The 20,420-nt window shown below is 47.2% G+C and overlaps 1 protein-coding gene across 1 annotated transcript in view; it reads right to left on the bottom strand.

Annotated features, from left to right (window-relative positions):
- The window catches only part of brf1a (BRF1 RNA polymerase III transcription initiation factor subunit a), a 93,396-nt gene that overhangs the window by 35,328 nt on the left and 37,648 nt on the right, over positions 1 to 20,420 (bottom strand). Inside the window, exons 13-16 of the mRNA XM_061082917.1 lie at positions 6,407 to 6,468; positions 5,456 to 5,537; positions 5,192 to 5,247; positions 1,423 to 1,688 (exon numbers count right to left, since the gene is read on the bottom strand). Coding sequence (XP_060938900.1) covers positions 1,423 to 1,688; positions 5,192 to 5,247; positions 5,456 to 5,537; positions 6,407 to 6,468 — 466 coding nt within the window. The remainder of the gene's footprint in view (positions 1 to 1,422; positions 1,689 to 5,191; positions 5,248 to 5,455; positions 5,538 to 6,406; positions 6,469 to 20,420) is intronic.

Below are 20,420 nucleotides of genomic sequence, written 5' to 3'. Positions count from 1 at the left end.
CCTCAGACAAATCCTGCCAGGGAAGCCCGCTGCATCCTGGGTAAAAAAAAAAAAAAAAAAAATAAATAAAAAGAGAGAAAAATCCCACCGGAGTCTGTCCTCCTGTCGCAGGTGATTATGATTCTGGGCGACAGAAGAAGTGCTGACTCATCGTCGTGGAGTGAAACCGACGCCACGTGCCAGAGGAAGAAGGGATTTCGAAACAGAGTGACAGAGGAGTAACGGCTGGAGACTCGTCCTCCTCTTCTTTATTCATCTCCAGCATCTGTTGTTTGCACTGAAGATTAATGAATGGTGAAACGACCCCACGGTTACAGTGAATATGGATTCACGTGCTTCAGATGCTGTTTATCCGGAGTCTACACACGGCAGACATGACAGCTGAGTGCTAACAAGAGGAGGGTTCGTTCACAATCTGAAATATAGAGTATTTAAGATGATCGGCTGGACTATGTTTATAAAATGAGATGAGATGAGAATCCAGATGGAATTTGGTTTAATCAGATGAAAGCTTTGGACCAGACCAACCAGTGAAGCTGCAGGACCTGTGGTCACGAGCCGCTTCGGAAGCTCCTTCAAACGCAGCCGGCAAACGTGTCCTGATGAGTTCCTGATCCACGAAGGCTCGATCCCTCGTGGTGCACGCTTGAGCAAGCTAACGCGCTAACCAGCTAACTATGTGGTCGGCTGAGCCATAGATATATATAATAAAGACTAGATGTCTCGTTAGACGGAGCCGGACGTCACCACATGGCGGCCATCTTGCCAGAGGCAGCTCGCTCACCCATAACATTGTGTTGGTGGTAAATAACCATAACTTGCTCAATTTTCAATTGATTTTGAAACGGTCTGGTTTGTTATAAACGTCAGAGATGTAGTTATGACACTGCATACTTATTAATAATTATGTTATTTTCTAAAATTTTTTATAATTTATGCAGTTTCATAACTTCATCTCTGACATTTCTAACGATCCAGACCGTTTCAAAATCAGTTGAAAAATGAAAAGTTATGGTTATTTACCACTACCAACACAATTTTATGGGTGAGCGAGCAACCTCTGGCAAGATGGCCGCCATGTGGTGACGTCCGGCTCCGTTGGCCGGCAACGCAGACGAGACATTATATATAAAGTGTTTATATATAAATCTATGGGCTGAGCAGCTTAAAGTGGCCAACGATCAGGATGCAGCACCCGGACTTCTCCCCGTTGAGAAATGGTCATTTAGGTGATTTTACAGAACTTTATGATGTCACAGTAAAGTTGACCTTCGAACCTTTTAGACATTTGTCTGAAAATGTGTCATAATTAGCAGATGAACTCTTGAGCTACGGCTGAGAAACGTGTTTTGCGGCGTCAGATTGACTTTTGACCTTCAAAAGAGTTTGTGTAGAAAAGTAGAAAACATGCCTCCCACCAACCTTTTTCCCAGGGTGCTTAGCGGCGTGCTGAGGCTGAGCGGCGCCCGGGCAGGGTTGCGGTTGCGTCCCGTCAGCTTGGCGGCGGACGGTTCCTTCTTCGGGGACTCCACCGCGCGAGCCGGGCTGGCGCCGGGTTTGATGTTCAGGTCCTTCAGGACGTCGTAGTTGATCTTGGACGAGATCTTCTTCTGCTCCAGCATCTTCCCGATGGCCTCGTCGGCCGTGCTCGCTCGGATCGGCGCCCGTTTCCTGGAGGGGCCTCGGGGCTGGAACACAGAGGGTTACACTTAGACTTCTCCTCCTCAGGGTCCAGGCTGAAGCTCTCTGGATTAAAAACAAAGCCGACATCATCCCGGCTGTGACTGTGCAAACACCACATGAGAAACAGGCCGTGGACTCTCTCCAGATCCACTCAGCAGACGGTCAAACGTTATCTGGAAGTCATTTGTAGACTGTTTAGTTCCCAGCGGAGCGGAATTATCCTGCTGGAAATTAGAGAGTAATCACAGAGACCACCAACGGATCACGTCAGTGTAACAGAGTTAAGAATGTACTGTATTTATTTTTGTTTATAATTTGTAGTTGTGAATTTTATTATGTTATTATTTTATTTTGTTAACGCTACCTGCGGAAGTGACTGCACTGTTTTATAGTTTTCCTTCAAGAAATGACCGTTGTAAATTGTATAAATATATATAAGTACCTTGTGCTGTTGTTTTGAGTGTTTATATGTTTTGGAAATGTTGTTATTTAACATCCACGGAGATGTGTTTACGTAGTGGCCGCCATTTTGTTTTCGCCGCGCGGATTTCGGCAGCCTATGATGTCAATGTATTCTATTTTGTAGACTTTTGTATGGTGAAAAGGAGGTCACGGTGAATATATGTCCGTTTCTGCAGGTATGTGGGGTAGGGGTGCAACGATTAGTCGACGTCGTCGACAAAAATCGATGACAAGAATAGTCGTTGACGAATTTACTCGTCGATGATTCGTTGGTTACGTCACAGCACGTGTTTTTCGTGCCGTGCAGTTGAACTAAACGGCGTTTTACCGGAGGTGCTGATGACAGCAGCTGAGGAGTGAGCCATCTCGCCCTATCTCTGAAAGTCGCGCATGTGCAATAGCGTCAAAACATGGAGCATTGCCGGCTTCCGCTGCAGCAGCATCGCGTTCAGAAAGTAAAAAGTTCGGGAGAACTTCACCCGTAACAGCCCGAAAAAAACTACCTGCAGTATCTGTGCGGCGGACCTGGTCTCCATGGAAGCAGGACACGCGCATGTGAGGAGGAGGAGTCACGTGTGACATCGTAACGGAGACGATGCGGACTCGCCTCTGTCAGATGTTATATATACACGTATATACCTGTGCGCAGGATTCTAGCATCCATTACAAAAATATGGTTTAAACTTTTTATTAACGAGTTTAAAAGCGTTATGTTATCCTATTGCCTGACAAACGTCTTTTTTTAATCACAATTATTTAGTCAGAAGAAGACTGTAGTTTCGTTTGTTGATGTTTTTATTGCTGTTACTTTCCGTCATTTTTGTTAACAGGAAAAATGGATACTTGATTTTTAATTTATCTTTTTTATTAGCACTTTGCCTGTCCTTGCTTTTAAATGGACAAAAACTTGATTTGTCTTTGCTTTTGTGTCACAGTACCCTTATATGAAACAAAGTTTATTAAAAGACATTTTTTTTAATGAAGTATCAATTTTTATTGCCTTTATTTTCAGTCATCACATGCCTCGAACAACCTCAAGCTAAATTTAAAAGCTGTTTGCTAAATAAGAGCAATTGAGAATTTGTGTCATTCATAATCCGATTAGTCGATTAATCGTTTCAATAATCGGTGACTAATCGACTATCAGAATAGTCGTTAGTTGCAGACCTAATGTGGGGTTTCCTTTCTGGTTTGATGACTGTTTGCCCAGCAGTTTGTTGCTGTTGTGTGTAGTTTTTATGTGATTGGTGAGGGTGTGTTTACTGTGTTTTATATACTGGAAGAAAAAGAGCAGTGTCCTTTTTCATCACGGAGGACTTTTGTGTGGTGAAAAGGAGGTCACGGAGAACATACGTCCGTTTCTGCAGGTGGATAAAGACACCAGTATCAAGTCCTGAGTCGCGTGTCCACGTCTGCTACATCAGCGGGCAAACGCACAACAGAACCAATTCTGTGATCGTCCTTTTATCTGGATCCTGACCCCGGATTGAGGTCGTCACTCAGCTCCAGTTCTTCCTCAGTCATCCCGACCCGTCTGCCACAGATCTGCAGTTTCCACACGTCTGAAGTCTATGATAATTTATAAATCACGAGGGGACGCTCACGTCGCCGAGCGCAAACACAACGAGCACAACGCTCTGTGTGTGTTGCTCATTTATTCACGCGCTGGTCGGCGATGTGACAGGCGGCTGCACGTCTCATTACGTCTCTGTTCCACTGCCGCTAATCCAGAGAGTTGAAACCAGGCGGCAGGTGTCGGGTCGAACAAAGAGTCTCTGCAGCGAGACAAGACACCAGGGATGGGAAATGAGAGGGAACCAGTTTCACAGGAAACCGTCTGTCTGTCTGTCTGTCTGTCTTCCACAGTCTGCTCATCTCTGCGTCTGTCAAACCAGACTGTCCAACTGTCTTCTACACTGTGTCTGTCCAACTGTCTACAGATCTGTTGTGTACAGTTGGTCACAGATCCACAGATCTGTGACTGTCCAACTGTCTAACTGGCCAACTGTCCACTGTACTGTGACTGTCCAACTGTCAACTGTACTGTGACTGTCCAACTGTCCACTGTACTGTGACTGTCCAACTGTCCACTGTACTGTGACTGTCCAACTGTCAACTGTACTGTGACTGTCCAACTGTCCACTGTACTGTGACTGTCCAACTGTCCACTGTACTGTGACTGTCCAACTGTCCACTGTACTGTGACTGTCCAACTGTCCACTGTACTGTGACTGTCCAACTGTCTTCTACACTGTGACTGTCCAACTGTCCACAGATCTGTGACTGTCCAAATGTCTACTGTACTGTGACTGTCCACTGTACTGTGACTGTCCAACTGTCCACTGTACTGTGACTGTCCAACTGTCCAACTGTCTACTGTACTGTGACTGTCCAACTGTCCACTGTACTGTGACTGTCCAACTGTCCACTGTACTGTGACTGTCCAACTGTCCACTGTACTGTGACTGTCCAACTGTCTTCTACACTGTGTCTGTCCAAATGTCTACTGTACTGTGACTGTCCACTGTACTGTGACTGTCCAACTGTCCACTGTACTGTGACTGTCCAACTGTCCACTGTACTGTGACTGTCCAACTGTCTTCTACACTGTGTCTGTCCAAATGTCTACTGTACTGTGACTGTCCACTGTACTGTGACTGTCCAACTGTCCACTGTACTGTGACTGTCCAACTGTCCACTGTACTGTGACTGTCCAACTGTCTTCTACACTGTGACTGTCCAACTGTCCACAGATCTGTGACTGTCCAATTGTCCACTGTACTGTGACTGTCCAACTGTCCACTGTACTGTGACTGTACTGTGACTGTCCACTGTACTGTGACTGTCCAACTGTCTTCTACACTGTCTGTCCAACTGTCCACAGATCTGTGAGTGTCCACTGTACTGTGACTGGAGGAGCAGATTGTGAGTAAATAACAGGTTGTGTCCACAGGTTATTTGCCCATTTTTTTCTCATCTGACCTTCAGACAACCCCCCCCCCCCCCTCCCTAACTGCAGGTTTAAGTGTGACCCCCCCGATGTTACCTTCTTCTCTTTGTAGATCCCGAGCTCCTTCTCCTTCGCTATCTTCACCTCCTTTTCTGGAAAGACAAACGAGGAACAGTCAGAACAGAAAAACTCGAGAGATAAAGACATCAACACAACACAACACAACACAACACAACACAACACAACACAGCACAACACAACACAACACAACACAACACAGCACAACACAACACAACACAACACAACACAAGAAGCCAAAAGTACATTTTGAAGCAGATGAAAGTGAAATCCTGAAAGTACCTCTCTGCTCTTTGAGGTAGTCGGAGTTCTCCGCCATCCACAGCGCCGTCTTGATTTTGATTTCTCTGTCGTCCAGCAGGTACTGTAGAGGCAGGTTCACACAGAGGACATCCCATAATACTAACAACGGGTTTAACATGTGACACGTGACAATATCTTTATAATCACACAGCATCGTGAAGACATTTATAATATCCAACTATCCATCAGGTTGAGAGGTGACAGTGGCTCATTGGAATAAAGGGTAATAACGTATTACTTATTTTATTGTTAATGTATTTATTGATGTAAATATACAGTAAACATTATGAAATAACTAATATACTTTTCCGAGCAGCTGAACAAGGAAACATTGAACGACACTGAAGACACCGAACGTTTGAGCTGTTTGGAAATAAATAAATAAATAAATAAATAAATAAATAAATAAATAAATAAATAAATAAATAAATAAATAAATAAATAAATTAATAAATAAATTAATTAATTAATTAATAAATACGACCTCACGTTGTTTCTATCACATTCAGACACCGACTCATAAACCTTCATCCATCAAATTTTACAGATCAGGTTCGATTTGCTGCAGATTGAGATATTACTGAAAAAAAATTTAGAAATTGTCAGGAGAATTTCGCAGCTCCTTGATCAGAAGCTGAAATTCTCCTCGACCCGACGGCTTCTCCGGATCAGATGGACCCAATGTTTTCTTTGTCTTTTCTTCAGAAGCGAGAGATCCACAAAATCACTGCTCGACTTCTCCTACTTGGTTTGTGCGAAGATTTAATAAAATGTAAACGAAAACTCAAGACGTGTGTTTATAAGATCTGATCTGCAGAAGGTTTCTTCTCTGCTGAGCCGAGAGGAACGTGAACATTTCAGAAGGTGTGTGTGTCTGTGTGTGTGTGTGTGTGCAGATGGAGTGAGGCTCATTAACCAGCAGGTACGTACCAGCTCTATCTCTCCGTCATCGATCCCGCTCAGGTCCAGCTCCCCGCTGTCTGCGGCGCCATCTGTCACAGGGACACAAATCAGAGCGGACACACTTAGGAAATTTGCTGTGATGCACATTTTTCACGGCAGCTTCCAGGTCCCGGAGGACAGGAACAGGAACAGGAAACAGGAAACAGCTGCCGGGCGACGGACCCACACCTTCATCTCTTCCATCGGAGGCTAATCAGCAGATAGAATGCACTGCGAGCGCCTGATAACACGTTAACAGGCTTAACTCACGCTCCAGCGGATCTACCTTAACACACTTTCTATTCAATTACGATATGCTCTCTAGATTGTGGCCTCGCTTTATTTTAGAAACAGAAATGCTGAAACGACAATTTTTAATTTACACACCGCGTCGCTGGCGTTGGATTCTCTCGCTTCCACCTGCGATGGAGCCGATTGCAACAGAGAAACGAGAGATTCTAACACACCCGGTGAGAGAAAGACACTTTTCAAACGTTCCCAGGAGAGCACACGCTTCACTTATGGAAGAGAAAGGCTCAGACTCAATCCCACTGACTTTGATAAAGGAAACAAAACACGTTCCGTCTTTCACAGGATTTGACAGTGGGAGAAAAGCATCAATAGAGATTCACTCCCTTGATTAGCTGTCGGGGAACAAAGTGCGACTCCTCTCCGGCTGCTCACACACACACACATCTGACAGTCAATCAAAGAGGCGAAGATGGAGAGAGAGTTTTTTGCAGGTTTATAGGAGTCGTTTAACTTCTGTCAGCTTTTCTGCCTTTGACGTGTTCCCGGGGTTCCTCCTTCCTCCAGTTCAAACTCCCAACAGGGCGGCAGCTTCAAAGCACCAGAGTCACCAGGCAGCTTCCCGCTTCATTAAGGAGCAGGTGGAGAGAGAGAGAGAGGGAGGAGAGCAGGAGAGGAGGAGAGGAGGAGGAGGAGGAGGAGCACGCCCATCCTCCCACTGTCGAGGTGAGATAATCTACTCAGTCATTTGAGTTCATCTTCCTTAAAAAGTCAAACCCGCTGCAGAGGGAAGAGACAGGTCAGCCGCTATCTGCCCGGGCCCAGCCCTCTAAGAACTTCCTGTGCGTGAAGTGCGCGGGCGAGATAAGAGGGAGACGAGCCCGGGGGAGAGATCGGCGGCGCCGGGGGGGGGGGGGGAGAGAGGCAGCGAGACTAAGAGCTGATAACACTGGTCCGACCCCGGGGAGACGGGAGGGGGGGGGAGGGGGAGCAATTACCCAGATTCTTATTCAGCTGTGGCTTTGATATATCTACACTCGCTAATTTGATCAAAAGCGTAAAATGGCTCCTGGTGACGAGCTGAGGAATCTGAAGAATTTAGGTTCAGAGTTTAGATACGAGATCTTATTTCCACCTATTTATGTCCTTTTAAAAGAAGAAACAGAGAGTGGAAGGCCCGAGAGGAAGAGGAGGAGGAGGAAGAGGAGGGAGAGGAGGAGGAAGAAGAGGAGGAGGAAGAGGAGGAGAGAGAGGGAGAGGAGGAGGAGGAAGAGGATGAGGAGGAGGAGGAGGAGGAGGTGGAAGAGGAGGAGGAGGAAGAGGAGGAGGGAGAGGAGGAGGAAGAGGAGGAGGAAGTGGAGGAGGAAGAGGAAGAGGAGGAGGAGGCAGAGGAGGAGGAGAAAGAGGAGGAAGAGGAGGAGGAAGAGGAAGAGGAGGAGGAAGAGGAGGAGGAAGAGGAGGAAGAGGAGGAGGAAGAGGAGGAGGAAGAGGAGGAGGAGGAAGAGGAGGAAGAGGAGGAGGAAGAGGAGGAAGAGGAGGAGGAGGAGGAGGAGGAGGAGGAAGAGGAGGAGGAAGAGGAGGAGGAAGAGGAGGAGGAAGAGAAAGAGGAGGAGGAAGAGGAGGAGAGGAGGAAGAGGAGGAGGAGGAGAGGAGGAAGAGGAGGAGAGGAGGAAGAGGAGGAGGAAGAGGAAGAGGAGGAAGAGGAGGAGAGGAGGAAGAGGAGGAAGAGGAGGAGAGGAGGAGAGGAGGAAGAGGAGGAGGAGGAGGAGGAGGAGGAGGAGGAGGAGGAGGAGGAGGAGGAGGAGGAGGAGGAGGAGGAGAGGAGGAGAGGAGGAGGAGGGAGGAGGAGGGAGGAGAGGAGGAAGAGGAGGAGGAGGAGGAGGAGGAGAAGAGGAGGAGGAAGAGGAGGAGGCTGTGAAGGTCATGTGCAGTAGTAGGATGTAATAAAGTACATTTTTCATGAACCTGTACTTAAGTGGATTTTTTTTTCCACTCCACTTCCTGATTTCAGTCAAACAAAGAACATGAAGAGATTCGATGATGACGAGCAACTCTTCATCATCTTCTCACGTTTCACAGGAAACACAATTAATCGATTTTTCCACATGAACTGATCATGAAAATGACCATGAGCTGCAGGTTTAGTTTATTAAGACGCTGACAGCCGTGACACGCTGATGAAGACCTGAACGACCTTCATCACACGTGGAGATCAACACATCTGGTTCCTCTCGCCCCCCCCACCCGAGCAGGTGCCAGGTTCAATTCCTTTGAGGCGAACAGAACGCCGCCGGCCCGAGAACAAATCGAGGAAGAGACGGCGTGACACGAGTCTGATCGCTCTGCGGGGAAAGCCCCGCCTCTCCATCACCTGTTGTCTCCTGCTCGCCACCGACAGGTAATCTGAAGCCACGTTTACCCATAATGCCTCAGGAGCACCCCCTCCCCCGTCGCCTCCCACACGGCGCTGTGTCCCGGGGGGGCGGCGACCTGTCTGATGTGGTCAGGAGAAGAAGAAGTTGCTTCACTTCTCTAATACCAAAGAAGAAGAAGAGAAAGGGGGAGAACACAAAGGAGCTGAGGAAACGTGCCCTGGAGGAAGCAGAGGAGAAGGAGACGGAGAGATCAAGAGATTTAAAAAGAACAGAGAGGAGGGAGAGCTGGGGGGGGCGGAGTAATCAGAGTGAAGTAAGAGATGCAGAGATGTTAGGGGTGGGAATTAGCAAAAATGTGATGATTCTGCAAGTATTGCGATTCGATTCTGCGATATATTGCGATTCATGTCCCCCATATTATTCAAAGGCATTACAAAAAATTAGGAAAATAAGATTTAACTCACTTTAAATGTCACATTTAATTCTGTGAACAACATTGTCTTCTACACATTAACTGAAGTGCAAAAACTTTGTCCTTGAACATTCAGATCACAGGACCTTTGTAATTATTTTCTGAATAGGAGACCTCTCACATGAACACTGAGCTCAATCATATAAATAAGAGGAACCTAGAGTTCAATCAAATTGAGACCTGCAAGCTCATGACCCAAAATGTAGAATTCATTTGGGAATATTGGCATTTTTGTTCAGAAAAAGGAGTTGGTCAACATGCTCAGATGTTAAAGTTCCTCTGGGTCGTTACTATATCTCCTGCAGTGGAGAACATCCTCTCCTCAGACACACGAGGTATCTGTTAAACTCTGAAACTCTCCTCGTCATGCTTTGCCAGCCAGGGGCTGTTACATATATAATTGTAAATAAATATAAAAAAAAAAAAAAATATTGCGATACTGAACAGAATGATTTTTTCCGCCACCACTAAGAGATATTAGAGAATAACGTCCTCGAATCACAGTTAATCACCAAAACCATTAATTAGTAACGTGTATTAATATTGGAACTCTTTCAAACTGTGGCTCTGAGCCTCAGGTCAGTTTCCTGCTGAAGGTTCAATGTTGAATTGTCGTTACTCAAGCAAGAAGTCTTTTACACTCATAGTATATTATCTATTGTATAGTCAAATACTTATATTTATACCTCTACTATATATCATATATTATATCATACGCTCTGTATATTCTTTGTATATATAATATAAATCTCTCTCTCTCTCTCTCTCTCTCTCTCTCTCTCTCTCTCTCTCTCTCTCTCTCTCTCTCTCTCTCTCTCTCTCTCTCTCTCTCTCTCTCTCTCTCTCTCTCTCTCTCTCTCTCTCTCTCTCTCTCTCTCTCTCTCTCTCTCTCTCTCTCTCTCTCTCTCTCTCTCTCTCTCTCTCTCTCTCTCTCTCTCTCTCTCCCTCCCTCCCTCCCTCCCTCCATCCATCTCTATCTATCTATCTATCTATCTATCTATCTATCTATCTATCCATCTATCTATCTATCTAAGAAGAAATAATACATTTATTAGGGATTAATCCACATTCAGAGTTCCAATGTTTACTTGTTTTACTTGAAACATGTTTGGGATTCTCTTAATCTTATAAATTTGCTTTATGACCAGTTTTAAGACGGATTAATTTCAGCTTTCAACATTTACAAGAAACATTTACGCTCCACTCGCCTGTAACTGGAAAAACCTTCCAGCTTGTGACAGAAAGTCTGTTCGGTTCTTTTAGTTTTTGTTCCCGATTCTCACAGAAAACTCTCGGTACTCAGATCGGTTCCATGTTTCAGGATCTTCTGAAAGCCGCTAATGTTAAAGTCTCCTAATGAAAGTAAAGACTTTGAGTTAATTAACAATCAAACCATCAGACTAATAAGAAAAACCAGTTTGGGCCTTTTTAAAAAAAAATGGGATTTGTTGACAACACGACAAATGGAACATCGGCCTCATCCTTCAAGAGAGACAGAAAAGAAAAAACGTTTAAATGATAGAAGAAGCTGCCGGAGAGATTCAGAGGAAACATGAGCGGCACGGGGGGGGGGCGGGGTAATGAGAAAAGAAGGCAGAGAAAGGAGAGAGAGGCTGAGCAGGAGAGATTAAGAGAGAAAGAATGAGGCAGGTGGGAGATGGAGAGACACAGGCTGATGGAGAGAAGCAGCAGGAGGGAGGACATGGAGGAATGAGCTGAGAGACAAAGAGAGAGAGAGACGTGAAAGGAGGGAGGACAGCAGGTAACGACACAGACTGAGAGAGAAGGGAGGAGGGCAGAAAAGAGGAAGAGTCGAGGCAGATGGGAGAGAGAGAAAGAGAGAGAGGGAGAAAGAGAGAGTGGGGGGGGTTTCACTGATCTCCTTCTAATCCTGAGCCGGGTTTCATCCGACAGAAAAGACGAGAGGAGAGAAGGAATGAAAAGACGAGAGGAGAGAAGGAATGAAAAGACGAGAGGAGAGAAGGAATGAAAAGGAGAGAAGTCACACAAGCCTCAGTCTGCTGACTCCTCCACTCCTCCACTCCTCCACCCCTCCTCTCCTCCACTCCTCCACCCCTCCACTCCTCCGCTCCTGCGCTCCTCCACTCCACCCCTCCTCCACTCCACTCCTCCACTCCTCCACCCCTCCACTCCTCCGCTCCTCCACCCCTCCACTCCTCCACTCCTCTACTCCTCTACTCCTCTACTCCTCCACTCCTCCTCTCCTCCACTCCTCCACTCCTCCACTCCTCCGCCCCTCCACTCCTCCACTCCTCCACTCCTCTACTCCTCCACTCCTCCTCTCCTCCACCCCTCCACTCCTCCTTTACTCCATCCCTCCGCTCCTCCACCCCTCCGCTCCTCCACCCCTCCACTCCTCCACTCCTCCACTCCTCCACCCCTCTACCCCTCCACCCCTCCACCCCTCCATTCCTCCACTCCTCCACCCCTCCACTCCTCCTCTCCTCCTCTCCTCCGCTCCTCCACTCCTCCACCCCTCCACTCCTCCACTCCTCCACTCCTCCACCCCTCCTCTCCTCCACTCCTCCACCCCTCCTCTCCTCCACCCCTCCACTCCTCCGCTCCTCCAATCCTCCGCTCCTCCACCCCTCCTCTCCTCCACTCCTCCACCCCTCCTCTCCTCCACCCCTCCAATCCTCCGCTCCTCCACCCCTCCTCTCCTCCACTCCTCCACCCCTCCTCTCCTCCACCCCTCCACTCCTCCACTCCTCCACTCCTCCACTCCTCCAATCCTCCTCCACTCATCCGCTCCTCTACTCCTCCACTCCTCTGCTCCTCTGCTCCTCTGCTCCTCCACTCCTCCACTCCTCCACCCCTCCACTCCTCCCCTCCTCTCCTCCACTCCTCCACCCCTCCACTCCTCCACCCCTCCACTCCTCCGCTCCTCCACCCTCCGCTCCTCCACTCCTCCACCCTCAAAACAAAGAGTGTGTGTGATGTGAAGGATCACCGATCACCCATACTTCAAACTCAGAGAACATTATCCCGACTCTCCATGTCAGCAACAATCCTGATCCTCTCCCCGACTCACAAAGCCCACCGGCCCGCAGGACCGCAGAACCACCGAGCCGCCGGACCACCGAGCCGCCGGGCCACCGAGCCGCTGGGCCACAGGGGCGCAGGTAAAGGTGGAGGTCTGAATCTGGATTTTAAAAATAAATAAAACAAGTGGCTTCTCAAGGTAGATGCAGATGTTTTTGGGAAGATACGTGTATTTTAAGAAGAGTATGTTTTCTTCTGTCATCCACAGATTTTTAACAACATGTATATATTGTTTTGTTTTATATTGTTTTATATATATATAAATATATATAGTTGTTTAATGTCTGATTGTTATTTATGTACAGTGCACCAACCACACCAAGGCAATTTCCTGTATGTGCAAAAATACTTGGCAATTAAAAGAATTCTGATTCTGAAGAACTTTGCCTGATTTGAGGAAGGACGATTATAAAAATAAATACTGAATAAACGTTATGATTCTTCTTGAGGACGATAAGTTTGGGAGAAAGAAGACGAATTCCTTTGTAGGTGATGATAAATGTAAGAACTTCTTTTTCTGACAACTGTTGTTTCACCACTGCGGCTTTATGTTGGTTCTTATTGATTCCACGAGTGTGTGTGTGCACGTTGTGTGTGTGTGTGTGTGTGTGTGTGTGTGTGTGTGTGTGTGTGTGTGACCCACTTTACAACAAGTACAACAATAGCAGGGTTTAGTTCTGTTCTTCTCGGTTTGCTCTGATGCTACGAGCTGCAGCTTCCACAGTCAGGAGCAAAGGGAGGAAGGATTCACCTGCAGTGTTTCCATCGGACCGGTCCAGGGTTCGATCCCCGGTCCGTCCAACGCCTCAGACGCACACACAGAGAAGCCCCTCCTCCCTGCAGCGGTGTGAGGTCACACGGCTCGGTGCCAGCTCGGCCCCGGAGACACAACCAGCCGGTCCGGGCAATAAATAGAGAGAGAGAGACTCTCGCCCATTAAAACGTGACCTCTCCTCGACCTTGGAGGAGCGCAGCGAGCGAACGCCCACTCGCCCACCTGCGCCTCCTCCTCGGGACACAGAGTGGGAGCGAGGAGGTGCGTGGACGAGGGAGCTAGTGGACGGACCTGAGGCAAAGCGGCTCGCACTCAAACGTGTGAAGAAGAATCGGACGAACTTCATTAAAAAACACAACTCCGGGGGTTTTCTACAACAAATCCCATTTTAAGACTATATTGTTTTTTCCTCCGACTTGTAAACTAAACCAAACCTTTACCTCAGAGGTGTTGGTAGATTCTATCCAGACGATTCAAAACCATCATGAGAAATACTGGAACAATTTCTGCTGACGTTTCCATTTCATCCTCAATATTCAAGATCGTTGTTCTTTTGACATTTTCACCAATTAAGCCGAGACTGTATTTGCAAGATAGTCAATAAAACTGCAGCTCTACACTTTCACTTTTCACGGAAAAACCTTGATAGTGCAAAATTAGAGATCACACCTCCAACGCATCACGATGTCGGATCAGTGAAACGATGACGTCAAAGTAAAGAGAACAACTCTCTCAGGACAGACTCCTCCCTCAGGACAGACTCCTCCCTCAGGACAGACTCCTCCCTCAGGACAGACTCCTCCCGTTGTTCCCGTGTTGCTTGTCCTCTCATGAAACACACGAGACTATTGAGAGTAGCTGCTCTTCTCTGCTGAATAAATAAATGTTCTGTCGATCGCTCCTGCTTCAGGCCTATTTTCCAAAAAACACAGATTTCACAGAGCGATGACGAATGAATCATCAGCAGCGAGCGACTCTTGCGAATTTTGGAGAATGACGTCATGACAACGCTGTCGTGCCGGGGAATCAAACTTCTGAAATGTCAGCCTTCGCCACGAGGATGACTCAGCGATTCTCTGCGGCTCCCGAGCTACAAACCACTTCCTCATCTGCATGACAGACATTTACAGACTTTCTATGGAAGTCATCAGAGGACGAGACGTCAGATCAAAGGGAAGAGAGCGCGCTGCCTGTGATCTCCCGCTGGAAACGCACTCTTCTTCATGTTTCTGCTTCTGTGACGGATTCTTCCATGTTTGGTTTCAGTTGAAAAGAAGCAGGAGTCACGTCCAGGATTCAAACCAGAGGCGTTTATCTAAATATATAACTGCAACACTGGTTTGTTAGATTTCTGTTCATCAAAGACATGTTTGTGTCTGAGCTGGTGTTTCCTCGTCTTTCCAGGTTTGACGTCTTCGTCTTCTACGTGCGTCTGGCTCCTCTTCTTCATCCTGAGATATTTGGATTCTTCCAGTTTCACGACAAGCTCAGGAGAATGTCCGCAGCAACTGACAATTTTCGTTATTGTCCGGAATTCCGCAGCTTCCCCAAAGTAACTTCCCCCAAAAACATTCTTCCTAAACTCGTCTCAACTCTTCTCGAGTCCAAAACGCTGCCTGACCAGAGTGGGACCCCTGATAGCAGGGGGGGGGGGAAGCAGCAGTGACGTAACAGCCAGCGGCGAGCGGCCTCCTGCTAAACGCTAGCTGTCATCTCCCGTCAGGCTGCTTCTCTTTCCCTCCTCGGGCCAGAGGACGCACATCAGCTCCAATCACACGTGGCTGCTGTGACGGGCGGCTGCTAGCACACACACACACACACACTCACACACACACACACACACACACACACACACACAGACACACACACTCACAGACACACACACACACACTTCTGCTGCTGAGCTCGACCTGAGTCACTGAAGAGTGCAAGAGTTTCTCCTCTGAGAGAGAGAGCTTGAAATAAACAACTTATTTACTTCCTCCTCTTCTCATTGTTCCACAACTTTCTTTCTTTCTTTCTTCTCCTCCTCCTTCTTCCTCCTCTCCTTCCATCTTCTTACTTCTCCTCCTCCCTTTATCTTTCCTTCTCCTTCTTTCCCCCTCCTCTTCTTCCCTATTCTTCATCATCAAACTCCTCCACTTTCCTCTATTTCCACATCCTCTTCTTCTTCCCACTATTCCATCTTACTCCTCCTCTTCCTCTTCTCTCCCCTTCCTCCTCCTCTTCCTCTTTTCTCCCCTTCCTCCTCCTCTTCCCCCTCTTCCTCCTCTCCTTCCATCTTCTTACTTCTCCTCCTCCGTTTATCTCTCCTTCTCCTTCTTTTCCCCTCCTCTTCTTCCCTATTCTTCACCATCAAACTCCTCCACTTTCTTCTATTTCCACATCCTCTTCTTCTTCTCACTATTCCATCTTACTCCTCCTCCTCTTCTCTCCCCTTCCTCCTCCTCTTCCCCCTCTTCCTCCTCTCCTTCCATCTTCTTACTTCTCCTCCTCCCTTTATCTTTCCTTCTCCTTCTTTTCCCCCTCCTCTTCTTCCCTATTCTTCATCATCAAACTCCTCCACTTTCTTCTATTTCCACATCCTCTTCTTCTTCCCACTATTCCATCTTACTCCTCCTCTTCCTCTTCTCTCCCCTTCCTCCTCCTCTTCCCCCTCTTCCTCCTCTCCTTCCATCTTCTTACTTCTCCTCCTCCCTTTATCTTTCCTTCTCCTTCTTTTCCCCCTCCTCTTCTTCCCTATTCTTCATCATCAAACTCCTCCACTTTCTTCTATTTCCACATCCTGTTCTTCTTCACACTATTCCATCTTACTCCTCCTCTTCCTCTTCTCTCCCTTCCTCCTCCTCTTCCCCCTCTCCTTCCATCTTCTTACTTCTCCTCCTCCCTTTATCTCTCCTTCTCCTTCTTTTCCCCCTCCTCTTCTTCCCTATTCTTCATCATCAAACTCCTCCACTTTCTTCTATTTCCACATCCTCTTCTTCTTCCCACTATTCCATCCTACTCCTCCTCTTCCTCTTCTCTCCCCTTCCTCCTCCTCTTCCCCCTCTTCCTCCTCTCCTTCCATCTTCTTACTTCTCCTCCTCCCTTTATCTTTCCTTCTCCTTCTTTCCCCCTCCTCTTCTTCCCTATTCTTCATCATCAAACTCCTCCACTTTCTTCTATTTCCACATCCTGTTCTTCTTTCCACTATTCCATCTTACTCCTCCCCTTCCTCCTCCTCTTCCCCCTCTTCCTCCTCTCCTTCCATCTTCTTACTTCTCCTCCTCCCTTTATCTTTCCTTCTCCTTCTTTTCCCCCTCCTCTTCTTCCCTATTCTTCATCATCAAACTCCTCCACTTTCTTCTATTTCCACATCCTGTTCTTCTTCACACTATTCCATCTTACTCCTCCTCTTCCTCTTCTCTCGCCTTCCTCCTCCTCTTCCTCCTCTCCTTCCATCTTCCTACTTCTCCTCCTCCCTTTATCTCTCCTTCTCCTTCTTTTCCCCCTCCTCTTCTTCCCTATTCTTCATCATCAAACTCCTCCACTTTCTTCTATTTCCACATCCTCTTCTTCTTCCCACTATTCCATCCTACTCCTCCTCTTCCTCTTCTCTCCCCTTCCTCCTCCTCTTCCCCCTCTTCCTCCTCTCCTTCCATCTTCTTACTTCTCCTCCTCCCTTTATCTTTCCTTCTCCTTCTTTCCCCCTCCTCTTCTTCCCTATTCTTCATCATCAAACTCCTCCACTTTCTTCTATTTCCACATCCTGTTCTTCTTTCCACTATTCCATCTTACTCCTCCCCTTCCTCCTCCTCTTCCCCCTCTTCCTCCTCTCCTTCCATCTTCTTACTTCTCCTCCTCCCTTTATCTTTCCTTCTCCTTCTTTTCCCCCTCCTCTTCTTCCCTATTCTTCATCATCAAACTCCTCCACTTTCTTCTATTTCCACATCCTCTTCTTCTTCCCACTATTCCATCTTACTCCTCCTCTTCCATCTTACTCCTTCTCTTCCTCTTCTCTCCCCTTCCTCCTCCTCTTCTTCCTCCTCAGCGACCCGACTCCCTGCGCTGTCATCACCTCTCTCACTCTCTCTCCATCATCTCATTCTGTCACTCTCCTCCTCTGAGAGCTTGTGTCCATCCCACCATATGTGCTTCCACTGTACCGCCCCCGGCCCTGTAACACCCCCCCCCCCCCTCTCTCTCTCTCCAAGGCCGTCAGCTGTTCCAGCAGAGAACGAGGAGCAAATGGGCGAGTTAGTGAATGGATCAGCAGCATGAATTAATAACGAGGTTTTGACTAATTAAAGGGACAATACACTTGATTTTTACTGTCCCACAGCAGATGACGGCCACGGGTGTTAAACTGAACAACACCAGTGAAATCAAATATTTATTTGACAGATTCACGTCTCTCAAATCATCTCAACCCCCCGCCCCCCACCCCCCCACACACGTGCTTTTGTATTAGGCTCTATACTTGAGAGGACCTTTATCGTAAGATGCTGTTTTCAACTGACTCGGACATTAGGGTTCAACCTTTTTCAGTGCATGCGTGAAAACAGCTAAAGACACTAAACCTTATTTATTAAACTTCTCTTTTTGATCGGCATCTGAAAATGTGAATTTTTAATCCAGTATTCAGGATAGTGACAGATTATCTCTCCCAGTAGTTTGGTCACGGATTATTTAATGTCCCTTGAACTGGAGGAAGACACGTGTGTAACTGAGATTTTCCAGCACTTTAGTTTATCTTTACAGTTACACACATAAACAACTGAGATGTTTCCTTCACAACTCATTTGTCACAGATTCAGCTTTTAACACTTTCAACCTTCAAAACAGAGAAATTCAGCAGATGTGGTGCGATCGCTCTTCTAACGTCCGAGTGACGCCTCCGTTTCTTCTGGAATCTTTTATCAATGAATCTCAAAATCTGTCCTGAAGGTTGTTGAACTATAAATAAGGAAATTACACTAAAATTGTAAGACGTTATTTTGTAGGCTTGATGTTTATTGGGAAACCAGTGAAGAATCCTTTTGCCTTTTGTTTGAAACCAGTGACCTCCTGGTTCGAAGGTCTGTCTCCTTCTCATTAGCATCTAAAAAACACACACAACACAAAGGAGCCGGCCTTCTTGTTTCTGCAGAGCCGACTGAAACAGAGGATGAGCCTTTGCATTTCCTTTCATCCCTGGACGACTCCTGAGTGGACACACAGAGAGAGAGAGGAGACAGATGCTGCTCGTTTGAAAGACAAGAATTGACTCAGCAGAGCCGCTGTCAGAGCGCTTCCACCGCCCCCCCCCCCGAGCGGCCGAGGGGAAAGATTCACTGGAGTGATCGCAGCGAGCGAAGAGGACGTACGGCAGAAAACGTTTCAGGACAAACAACTCGCAAAGTCAGTTTCCCTTAAACGCAGCCTCACAGCTCGGGAAACAGCTTCAGAAACAAGCTGTGAAACCGAGTCACATCCCTAGAAATAAAGTGGATTCTTCAAAGAGTGAAAAGGGCCGAGCTGAGAATCTGGACTTTCTCACGCCTCACTCACAAATCGCTGGTTCCCCAGACGATCAGCAGGCAGTAAACCCGGCAGAGTGGTTTGACAGGAGCCGGGGGGGGGGGGGGGTGCTCACTGAGGTAGTTAAGGTCAGAGCAAACGCCATTGATTGAACTAAGTGCTCCGCTGGAAACAGTGGGCCTCAATCAATGCCGCCTCTAATGGTGCGAGGCCGAGCTCCCAGAGGGCGTCGGCCACAGACCAGCGTCACATCCCGAGGCGCCGGAGGCCACGCCCCCTCTGACCACACCGCCCGGCCGCTCGCCACTTCTCCTTCCGACCGGACGAGTTGATGAAACACCGGGACGCCGACGGGCCGTCAAAACAGAGCGAAAGATAGAAACAGAGAAAAGAGAAGAGCTTCGACTGTTTCAGTGACAGAACCTTCACATGGTTCTTGATCTCTGGAGTTTTAAAACGTGAATATTCTGCTCACACTTAAGTAACTAACAAGGTTCATTAGTTTCACTGAACGATCAGCGTCATTAATAAATCATCAGGTAATTATTGGGCCTCATTGAAGTGAAGGAGACAGAGAGATTAAAGCTTCACCTGAGAGTCGATGAGGAAAGACAGATTCCACCTTCACTCATTAGTCCCACTCCATTACTCAAAGGGTCAATTAGTGTTAATATTTGAGTTTGCATCTTGAAAATCATCAATTCTCATCAAACTCAAGTGATTTTGGTGCAAACAGGAAGAAAAAGATTCTGGTTCCAGAGTCGAGATCTGAAAATATAATCTGTGATAATAACAACAAGCAAACTGTCGTCTGTTGTTTGTTTCCCTTCTTGCTCTCATTTCCTCAGAGAGTCCAAAAATTACAGCCTCTTCCATTTCCTCCAGTGCCCTGCCCTCCACTAACAACACAAACACACACACAAGCACACACACAAACGACACGCACACACACACACACAAAAAACACACACACGCACATGCACACACAGAGATGAAAGACTCGACCCTAATGACACGCTGCCCTGTCCACTTCAAACATTGAGCTCGAGGGAGGCCATGGTCTCCCCCCCCACACCCACACACACACACACACCTCATCTCCACCACGATCAGCAGAAGCCTGAACCCAACCAGGACCAGCGTGAATCCACTGAACCTCCATCAGCAGCCGAACTCCAGAGAGAGAAGCAGAGGAACACACTGAGGTCTGAGGAGGTTTCTCTCACCACGGACTAGAACTGGAGAATACAAACATCTCAGGATGAAGACGAGAAGCCGAGCACGTAGAAGACGAAGACGTAAACTTGGAAAGACGATTTGCTTTGTGAGCTTTTGGTGAAACCGGTGTCGATGTGCTACAAACAAAAACACAGGATTCATACGTCCTGCCTCTGACTTCCTGCTGCTCGACAGACTCACATCCCCTGATTCTCCCGTTGTGTTAATTACACAAACTCCAGAAAACCTCCGGACTGAATTATCCGGAGATTGAGTGTGAAATCGTTACACAAACACACACAATGACGTGAGCGTAACCAGACACACAAACACGGGCAGGAAGTCGTTTTT

The sequence above is a fragment of the Limanda limanda genome, chromosome 12 (genome assembly GCF_963576545.1).
Source record: "Limanda limanda chromosome 12, fLimLim1.1, whole genome shotgun sequence".
Taxonomy (NCBI): Eukaryota; Metazoa; Chordata; class Actinopteri; order Pleuronectiformes; family Pleuronectidae; genus Limanda; species Limanda limanda.
The sequence above is the reverse complement of the archived record's forward strand: the minus strand, read 5'-3'. Positions and strand labels throughout refer to the sequence as shown.